Source organism: Pimephales promelas, chromosome 10 (assembly GCF_988280905.1).
Source record: "Pimephales promelas chromosome 10, fPimPro1.hap1.1, whole genome shotgun sequence".
NCBI classification, from domain to species: Eukaryota; Metazoa; Chordata; class Actinopteri; order Cypriniformes; family Leuciscidae; genus Pimephales; species Pimephales promelas.
Window position 1 is genome coordinate 37,875,127 of NC_142778.1, and position 9,945 is coordinate 37,885,071.

Consider the following 9,945-nt stretch of genomic DNA (forward strand, 5'->3'; position numbering starts at 1 on the left):
ATAGTTGCCGTTGTCTGATTATCATCGTGCCTCTTTCTGATTGACCCCTTGAATTCAGTCTGAGTTTCAGTGTGTGGTGCTCCTGTGGGCGTCGTGGGTTTGAGTCTGACGCACGTCCTCTATCGGTCTCTGAATAACGAGGAAAAACACCCTCAAAACGTTATAAGTGTGTAATAATGTGACGATGTGTTATGCTCTGGATTGAGTTTCGCGTCTGATCACTTCTTTCATCATCAGTTTCCTCATTGATCATCAACATTAATCATACGCTCTTGTGTTCCACACGCCTGTGTTTGCAGTATTTCTGTCAGAAAGATTATTACTTTTAAAAGACAAACTGGATGGATTTTGTTTCTTTGAGGAGGATCTCAAAGTGACTTTTGCTGTGTAAAAATGCTGAATAAATGCACAATAAAATGTTTTACAGTATTCCCGCATCTGTGAGTCAGTAGAGGGAATATTGTTGTTGGGATTGTAGATATGGATTGATGTTTCCTCAGTGCTCATAAAGTCAGACCTGTGTTTGACGGACACTCATGTACAGCCTGAATCAATGGTGTCTTTGTGCAGAGTGTGTGTGTCGGTTTGCGTCAGCGGGCAGTGGATATAAGAGTGTGTGAGAGCTGGAGCGGCTCACACACACACACACACACAGTGGATCTTCCTCTGACCGACGGGATGCAGGAGCAGGAATACATGCAGAGAGGTAATGATCCTCTAATAATTACACAAGAATGGCTTTATATTAGTTTTGCAGGACACAGCTCACAGGTTTAGCTTTAATAGCTCTTGATCCATAGATGAGGGACTGCTGGTTATTCCCTGAACATTTGACATTGAGGACTTTTTATCACTTTAAATTGTTTGCATGCTATAGTTATCTTCTGAAGTATTGTAAGGTAATGTTCTTGCATTACATGTATTCTATATTGATGTTCTGCTGTGTGTCGGTACTCTTCAGCTATTGTTTTATTACTTTTCTCTAATGTTGTTCAGTCTTATATTGGCCGTGACCTCAGGCTCACAGTGCCCAGCAAGCAATTTTGCATTCAAAAGACGTCTAATAGTCGTTTAATAGCTAAGTCGTCGCTACAGATTGACCATGACATGAAATTACACTTACATCTTGTAGATATTATTGGCATTGGTAACATGATGGATATCAACCATCTCATGCGCTGCCTAGCCAAAGACTACAATGAATCAGGTTTGACTATAAGTGGGCTACAAATGGCATAACGATTAAATAAAAAAAAAACAATCAATCACATTGTAATCACTGTTGACTTAGATTACATGCTGGAATATCATTTATCTCGCAAGTTATTTTGGCAATTTGACAATTTTTTTTTAAGTATGTTACTTATAGCCAGAGTATATCGGGTTTATAGTTAACAGAGACAGAGTGAAATGACGGCTATTGCTTGCTGGGTGTGTTTGTTTTAATGTGTTGATGTTCCTCCATTGTGTGTGTGTGTGTAGGGAAGGAAATGGTGGACTTCATACAGCAGTATCTCACACGGATCCGTGAGCGGCGGGTGGTTCCGGATGTTCAGCCGGGGTTCATGCGTCCTCTTCTGCCCAGCAGCGCCCCGTACGAGCCTGAGGACTGGAGCCGCATCATGCAGGACGTGGAGAACATCATCATGCCCGGGGTCTGCCTGTGTGTTTGTGTTTGTGTATATGTGTCTGTCCATCTATCTACACTATATTGTATGTATTGGTATACCCTTCCAAATCATTGAATTTAGCTGTTCCAATCACTTCCATAGCCACAATCTAAAGTGTGGGATGCAGTGGTGTAAAGCATTGGATGCATTAGTGTAAAATGTGGGATGCAGTGGTGTAAAATGTGGGATGCAGTGGTGTAAAATGTGGGATGCAGTGGTGTAAAATGTGGGATGCAGTGGTGTAAAGTGTGTGATGCAGTGGAGTAAAATGTGGGATGCAGTGGTGTAAAATGTGGGATGCAGTGGTGTAAAATGTGGGATGCAGTGGTGTAAAATGTGGGATGCAGTGGTGTAAAATGTGGGATGCAGTGGTGTAAAATGTGGGATGCAGTGGAGTAAAGTGTGTGATGCAGTGGAGTAAAATGTAGGATGCAGTGGTGTAAAGTGTGTGATGCAGTGGAGTAAAATGTGGGATGCAGTGGTGTAAAGTGTGGGGTGCAGTGGAGTAAAATGTGGGATGCAGTGGAGTAAAGTGTGTGATGCAGTGGAGTAAAGTGTGTGATGCAGTGGTGTAAAGAGTGTGATGCAGTGGTGTAAAGTGTGTGATGCAGTGGTGTAAAGTGTGTGATGCAGTGGTGTAAAGTGTGGGATGCAGTGGTGTAAAGTGTGGGATGCAGTGGTGTAAAGAGTGTGATGCAGTGGTGTAAAGTGTGGGATGCAGTGGTGTAAAGTGTGGGATGCAGTGGTGTAAAGTGTGGGATGCAGTGGTGTAAAGAGTGTGATGCAGTGGTGTAAAGTGTGTGATGCAGTTGTGTAAAGTGTGGGATGCAGTGGTGTAAAGCGTGGGATGCAGTGGTGTAAAGTGTGGGATGCAGTGGTGTAAAGTGTGGGATGCAGTGGTGTAAAGCGTGGGATGCAGTGGTGTAAAGTGTGGGATGCAGTGGTGTAAAGTGTGGGATGCAGTGGTGTAAAGCGTGGGATGCAGTGGTGTAAAGTGTGGGATGCAGTGGTGTAAAGTGTGGGATGCAGTGGTGTAAAGTGTGGGATGCAGTGGTGTAAAGTGTGGGATGCAGTGGTGTAAAGTGTGGGATGCAGTGGTGTAAAGTGTGGGATGCAGTGGTGTAAAGTGTGGGATGCAGTGGTGTAAGAAACACGCTTCTTTGACTGCCGATTCGATGGATGAGTGAGTCTGGGTTTGGCCGTTGCCAGGAGAACGGTACTTGCCTGACTGCATTGTACATTTAGTCATTTATCAGAACTTTACATTGTGGAGTTTGGGGATGTTCCTGTTCCAGTGCACAAAGCAGGTCCATAAAGACATGGATGAGGAGTTTGGTGTGGAGGAATTGGACTGGCTGCACAGAGTCCTGACCTCGACCCGATAGAACAGCTTTGGGATGAGTAACAGCGGAGACTGAGAGCTTCTCGTCCAACATCAGTGCCGGACCTCTCTAATGCACTTCTAGAAGAATGATCAAACATTCTATCATCTGTCTGTCTGTCTGTCTGTGTGTTATTGATTGCATGTATGATGTGATGCTGCTGTATGTGCTGTAGGTGGTGCACTGGCAGAGTCCTCACATGCATGCGTATTTCCCTGCGCTCACATCATGGCCGTCGCTGCTGGGAGACATGCTGGCAGATGCCATCAACTGCCTCGGCTTCACCTGGGTAATGCACTCACTCACTCACTCAATCACTCACTCACTCACTCACTCACTCACTCACACACTCACACACCCTATGTCAGCCTTATGCATTATGTTGTGTGTGTTGGGCAGGCCTCGAGTCCAGCGTGCACGGAGCTGGAGATGTGTGTGTTGGACTGGTTGTGTAAAGCACTCGGGTTGCCAGATCACTATTTACACCATCATCCACAGAGCAATGGAGGAGGAATACTGCAGGTACACAAACACACAACACAAGTCGTTCCTTGCACACTGAATCTGAAGTTTTCGTGTGTGTGTGTTTTCGTATTCATCATTCGGTGACTTTGAATGGTCAAAACACTTCTTAAAACACTTGCTATAGATGCGAAAATTGCAGAAAATCGAACGGCGATCCGAATATTTTTTATGAGAGACGAAAGTTTCGGGGGAAGTGTGTAAACAAGATTGACACAACGTGAGGTCATATTTATTTTTTAACATGCAAAAATTTCGGACGAGAATTTCGGACTCCGTGTGCAAAGGCCTAAACACACAACCATCCCATAATGACCATTAATGAACCCTAACCAGACTCTGGATTGGAAGCCAGACTCATTTGCTAGCTAAAGGGATAGTTCACCCAAAAATGAAAATCATACCATGATTTACTCGCCCTCCGTCAGTTCATCCGAGTGTGTATGACTTTCTTCTTTCAGACGAACACACTCAGAGTTATAATAAAAAATGGCCCGGCTCTTCCAAGCTTTATAATGACAGTGAATTGCTGTTTCTGTTCTGAAGTTCGTAAAAGTGAATCCTAACCGTATGGTGTGTGTGTGTGTGTGTGTGTGTGCGTGTGTGTGTGTAGAGTACGGTCAGTGAGTGTACGCTGGTCGCTCTGCTCGCTGCCAGGAAGGACCGGATCCTGCAGATGAAGAGTGACTTCACACACGCCGACACCGACGAATCCGTGCTGAACGCCAGACTCATCGCGTACGCCTCCGATCAGGTGATGAGGATGAAGATGATGATGATGAACGCTGGTGTGGGTTATAATGAGGAGGAGGATGATGATGATGATGATGAAGATCATGATGATGATGAGGATGAACGCTGGTGTGGGTTATGATGAGGAGGAGGAGGATGATGATGATGAAGATCATGATGATGATGATGATGAACGCTGGTGTGGGTTATAATGAGGAGGAGGATGATGATGATGAAGATCATGATGATGATGATGATGAACGCTGGTGTGGGTTATGATGAGGAGGAGGATGATGATGATGAAGATCATGATGATGATGATGATGAACGCTGGTGTGGGTTATAATGAGGAGGAGGATGATGATGATGAAGATCATGATGATGATGATGATGAACGCTGGTGTGGGTTATAATGAGGAGGAGGATGATGATGATGAAGATCATGATGATGATGATGATGAACGCTGGTGTGGGTTATAATGAGGAGGAGGATGATGATGATGATGAAGATCATGATGATGATGATGATGAACGCTGGTGTGGGTTATGATGAGGAGGAGGAGGATGATGATGATGAAGATCATGATGATGATGAGGATGAACGCTGGTGTGGGTTATGATGAGGAGGAGGAGGATGATGATGATGAAGATCATGATGATGATGAACGCTGGTGTGGGTTATAATGAGGAGGAGGATGATGATGATGATGATGATGAAGATCATGATGATGATGATGATGAACGCTGGTGTGGGTTATAATGAGGAGGAGGATGATGATGATGATGATGTTGATGATGAACGCTGGTGTGGGTTATAATGAGGAGGAGGATGATGATGATGATGATGATGATGAAGATCATGATGATGATGAGGATGAACGCTGGTGTGGGTTATAATGATGATGATGAAGATCATGATGATGATGATGATGAATGCTGGTGTGTGTTGTAATGATGATTGATCTGTGTGTGTGAAGGCTCACTCGTCAGTGGAGAAGGCCGGTTTGATCGCTCTGCTGAAGATCAGGTTCCTGGAGACTGACGAGGCGTTTTCTCTGCGTGGAGAAACTCTTCAGCGCGCCGTCGAGGAGGACCGGAGGAGAGGCTTCGTCCCTGTGATGGTGACGCAACACACACTGATATTTTACGTTTTGTTTTTTAGAATTTATTTCTTCATCGGAGTGGTGTGAAACTTGGTAAAGGTTTTGGCCCTTCTGTGTGAACACACAAACATAATGAACATTTCTGATCTGAACAGGTTCAATGGTCCTGAAACAACACTCACATGCGGAACACACTGCTGGAGATTTATGGCTTTGATTTTCTTGCATTTTTAGACATGTTTTGAAAATATATATTTATTGTGCATTTTTCATAACAATACACATACAATTCTGTTACTTTTAAGTTCACTTTTTAAAACTGTGTTCACTTCAGTAATCTGTCGAGTTCGAGAAGAGATCTTCAGTCTGTCACTCTAAAGCGTTCAAGATTCACCAGTTTAAGATGGAAATGTAATTTTCAGGTCTATGATCAAAATGATTATAAACACAATGTAAATATAAAAATTCCACTAAAACTACAAATATTAAATAAAAAATATTATCAATCTAAAATATAGTACATTGACTTCATAAACAAAAAAAAGAAAAAAAAGAAATGTGGTCCTATTTGACCGACACGCGAAGATGTCCAGCTGTTTAACGTGTGTAAGTGATGTGTGTGTGTGTGTGTGTGTGTGTGTTCTGCAGCTCTGTGCGACGCTTGGCTCCACCGGTGTGTGTTCCTTTGACCGTCTGGATGAGCTCGGCCCCGTGTGTAAGTCCTCATGACCCATGAAGCGTGTGTAACTGTGTGTGTGTGAGTGTGTCAGTGACGGTGTGTGTGTGTGCAGGTGCGCGCGAGGGTCTCTGGCTGCACGTGGACGCGGCGTACGCTGGATCTGCCCTCATCTGTCCTGAACTGCGCTATTTTCTCAACGGGATCGAGTTTGCAGATTCTTTCGTCTTCAACCCGTCGAAGTGGATGATGGTTCATTTCGACTGTACAGCATTTTGGTGAGAGACACATTAATTCCTCGTATATTTTCCTGATGGGAATTAAAGACTGGACGGAGGATTTACACCTAATTTACAGAGGTCTGTTCTGCTCACCAAGGCTGCGTTTCACATTCTTACTGTAAAAATGTGAAATATTATTCCAGTGTAAACCTGCTGTTCTCTGTGTGAATATACAGTACAGTGTAGTTTATTCCTGAAGGTTCAGCATCATTACTCCAGTCTTCAGAGTCACATGATCCTCCAGAAATCACTCTAACATGAGGATCTGATGATCAAGAATCACATTTATGATTATTATCAGCGTTGAAAGCATTTTGCGCTGCTTACAGTTTTTGTTTTTCAGGATTCTTTGATGAACAGAAAGTTCAAAAGAGCAGAATTTATTTGAAATAGAGCATTATAAATGTCTTTACTGTCACTTTAAAGCAGTTGAATGTGTCTGTACTGAATAAAAGCATTAACGAATATTGTGAAGAGTGTGTGTAAAGGCTGTGTGTGTGTGTGTGTGTGTGTGTGTGAACTGCAGGGTGAAGAATAAGATGAAGCTTCAGCAGACGTTCACCGTTGACCCGCTTTACCTTCGACACGACAACTCGGACGCCACCGACTTCATGGTGCGCTCGCAACACACACTCATGATCAGTGTGTTCACCCGTGTGTTTACCCGTGTGTTTGTGTGTGTTCACCCGTGTGTTTACCCGTGTTCACCCGTGTGTTTACCCGTGTGTTTACCCGTGTGTTTACCCGTGTGTTTGTGTGTGTTCACCCGTGTGTTTGCCCGTGTGTTTGTGTGTGTTCACCCGTGTGTTTACCCGTGTTCACCCGTGTGTTTACCCGTTTGTGTGTGTTACCCCGTGTGTTTGTGTGTGTTCAGCACTGGCAGATCTCTCTGAGTCGCCGCTTCCGCTCCCTGAAGCTGTGGTTCGTGATGCGCTGCTTCGGTCTGAAGAATCTGCAGGAACACATAAGACACGTGAGACGCCGCATCATCACGCTCACACACACACTTCACACACTTAAACACTTCATGACACACTCAGGGCCCTATCATACACACGGGCACACGAGTGTGTTGTTCTAGTTTAAGCCGGACGCAGTGCTCATTTCCTCATCCTGCGCCGTGTGCTTTAAGTAGAAAATGCATCTGCGGCCCATCAGCTGCTGGTCTGAGAACGAGTGTGTGTTCAGGCGCATTGATGGACCGTTATTTAGTGCGTTAGTAATATGAGCCTATAGGCAGGTCCACAATGCTCTACGATCTCCTTATCACACACACAGGGACACGCAACCACACACAAACATGCCAAATATTACCAATAAAGGAATTACAACATGAAAGATTATTGTGTATATAAAGATGTAGTGAATCCGGCTTGTTCTGCTGCTTTAACCTCGCGCACACACACACACAGCTTTAACCTCACGAACACACACACACACACACAGCTTTAACCTCACACACGAGCAGATCTGCTATTGCTTCCTTGTAAATAGCGAATCCGCCATGCGAGCACAAATGGCTGATAAAGGGAATGGGAGATGAGACTGGTTTATTATTAAATCACACGCATCACTCATTAGGAGAACAGGGACGACCCTTTTAAAGCAGCGCCGTCGTTAAACACACACTTGAGCTGCTGTGAGCTTTAGATCCTTACAATAGGGCCTCAGTGTTCAACACATCCACTGATGTTCAAAGGGATTTACACTGAGGCTAAAGCTAGGAATGCTCATGAAATGTCAGTGATGATGTGTTTCCTGTGATGTCAGAGCGTGGAGATGGCGAAGCTGTTCGAGTCTCTGGTCCAAAACGACACAAACTTCCAGATCCCAGCGCAGCGGCACCTCGGCCTGGTCGTCTTCTGCCTACGAGTGAGAGAAACAGCAGATATCATCTAAATATGATATTCATGCTGCTTATTGATTATAGATCGGGTGTCTGATGAAAAGACGCCGGTGGTGGAATGAGACGGTGATGATGTTTCTCAGTGAGATCTCGTAGTATTTTTCAAACATGATGTTCCTCCTCAGTGTTTTTTGTTTTCCAGCAGAAATATCGAAACATTCTTAAATCAGGGTTCATTTACTGGAGAAGCAGAATGATCTGGTTTTCTGAGAAATGGAGTTTTTTTCAAAGTGTAATTTATTTTATCCAATGCAGACAAACAGGTGAAACTCAGTGCAAAAGTCAGTTTATTTCAGTAATTCAACTTAAAAGGTGAAACTAATATATTATATAGACTCATTAAGTGAGATATTTCAAGCTTTTATTTATAATTTTGATGGTTATGGCTTACAGATATGAAAACCTTTTCACAATATTCTCATTTTGAATCCCCATTTCACTCAAACAAATATGGCGAAATAATATAATTTTTTTTAAGGCTATGGACAGTATATTTGGATTTCCTAGGTAATGAAAGCTTGAAATCCCTCTGAATTTTTTTCATCTTGTGTGTAAAGGCGTTGCACCTGGCTTTATCATATGCTCAGATCTATCTACCGAAAATATATGCAAAATTGTGCATAATGAGATAATGCATAATTTGCTTAATTAAACATACAAATTTCAAAAACTAACCCTATTTGTGTAAGTTATCAACTGATGAAGTTTCATGGTGATATCTGTTATCTAAACCTATTCACCCGCAGTGCCTTGATGGGAACAGCAGACGCATGTTTCTGTCGGCGTTTCCGTGATCCGTTTCTTCTGTCCTTCAGGCCGGGAACGCCGCGACGCAGGAGCTCCTGAGGAAACTGACCAAATCCGGCCAGATGTTCCTGATTCCGGCGGCCATCGGGAACAAACTGATCATCCGATTCGCCGTGACGTCGCAGTTCACCGGCGCGCAGGACATCCATCAGGACTGGAGGCTCATCCAGGAGGCGGCCCGTGAGGTTCTGCAGAATCTGACCCGCCAGCCCAGCCTGGGCTCCAGCACCGACGAGGAGGAGACGGAGCCGCTGATCCACACGGACCTCAGCCGGATGAGGGAGCCCATGATCGACGGGCGTCTGGTGCGTCAGGGCCAGAGACGGGCCTTCAGGTCCATGAGCTGCAGCGCCGAGCTCCCGCCGGCCCGACCCGAGCGCTGTGTCCCGCTGGAGCAGATCCCGGAGAACCGGAACCAGGACAGCCGGAACCAGAAGCGGCTCCTGAAGGTCCACAGCGTCCCGAGCCTCTCACAGTTCTGGGATCAGTGCGGGATCTACCGACCCTTCAGGAGAGGCCTGGTGACCAGCAGAGCCAGCTGCTTAAACTGCCTACCTCTGCCATAGCTCACACACACACACACACACATGCACACACTCTCACGCACTCTCACACACACACACACACACGCACACACACTCTCACGCACTCTCACATACACACACACACACACTCACACACACACACACACACACACACACTCTCTACAGTGTCAGGGATGTTGTCAGGTCAGTGAACTCCTGCACTCTGTTCCTTTATTATGATCAATGTCTTGATTTATTTAAACATCTTCACTTTAAAATATATTTACTGCTAAAAGGTGTCCAAAAATGATTCTGAATAAAACACTTATTAAAAAGATAAAA

The 9,945-nt window shown here is 44.5% G+C and overlaps 1 protein-coding gene across 2 annotated transcripts; it reads left to right on the top strand.

Moving 5' to 3' along the window:
* The first annotated feature begins 139 nt into the window (after positions 1-139).
* On the top strand, positions 140-9,679 carry hdc (histidine decarboxylase). 2 transcript variants are annotated; one of them, XM_039680294.2, is made up of 12 exons: positions 140-706; positions 1,483-1,655; positions 3,228-3,341; positions 3,452-3,574; positions 4,188-4,328; positions 5,284-5,427; positions 6,058-6,124; positions 6,201-6,363; positions 6,893-6,980; positions 7,241-7,339; positions 8,137-8,238; positions 9,088-9,679. In XM_039680294.2, exons 1-12 carry the CDS (start codon positions 679-681, stop codon positions 9,643-9,645), a joined length of 1,800 nt encoding a protein of 599 aa, XP_039536228.2. In that variant the 5' UTR covers positions 140-678; the 3' UTR covers positions 9,646-9,679. The 2 variants fall into 2 exon arrangements, with proteins under 2 accessions (XP_039536228.2, XP_088972709.1); XM_089116583.1 differs by lacking the exon at positions 140-706 and having other exon boundaries at positions 1,546-1,663.
* Positions 9,680-9,945: the final 266 nt, after the last annotated feature.

Excerpts from the sequence above, each read along its gene's own strand:
- hdc (XM_039680294.2), top strand. The coding sequence starts at position 679 with ATGCAGGAGCAGGAATACATGCAGAGAG. Across the intron at positions 4,329-5,283 it reads TCGCGTACGCCTCCGATCAG|GCTCACTCGTCAGTGGAGAA; the intron begins GTGATGAGGATG and ends GTGTGTGTGAAG. Across the intron at positions 8,239-9,087 it reads TGGTCGTCTTCTGCCTACGA|GCCGGGAACGCCGCGACGCA; the intron begins GTGAGAGAAACA and ends TCTGTCCTTCAG.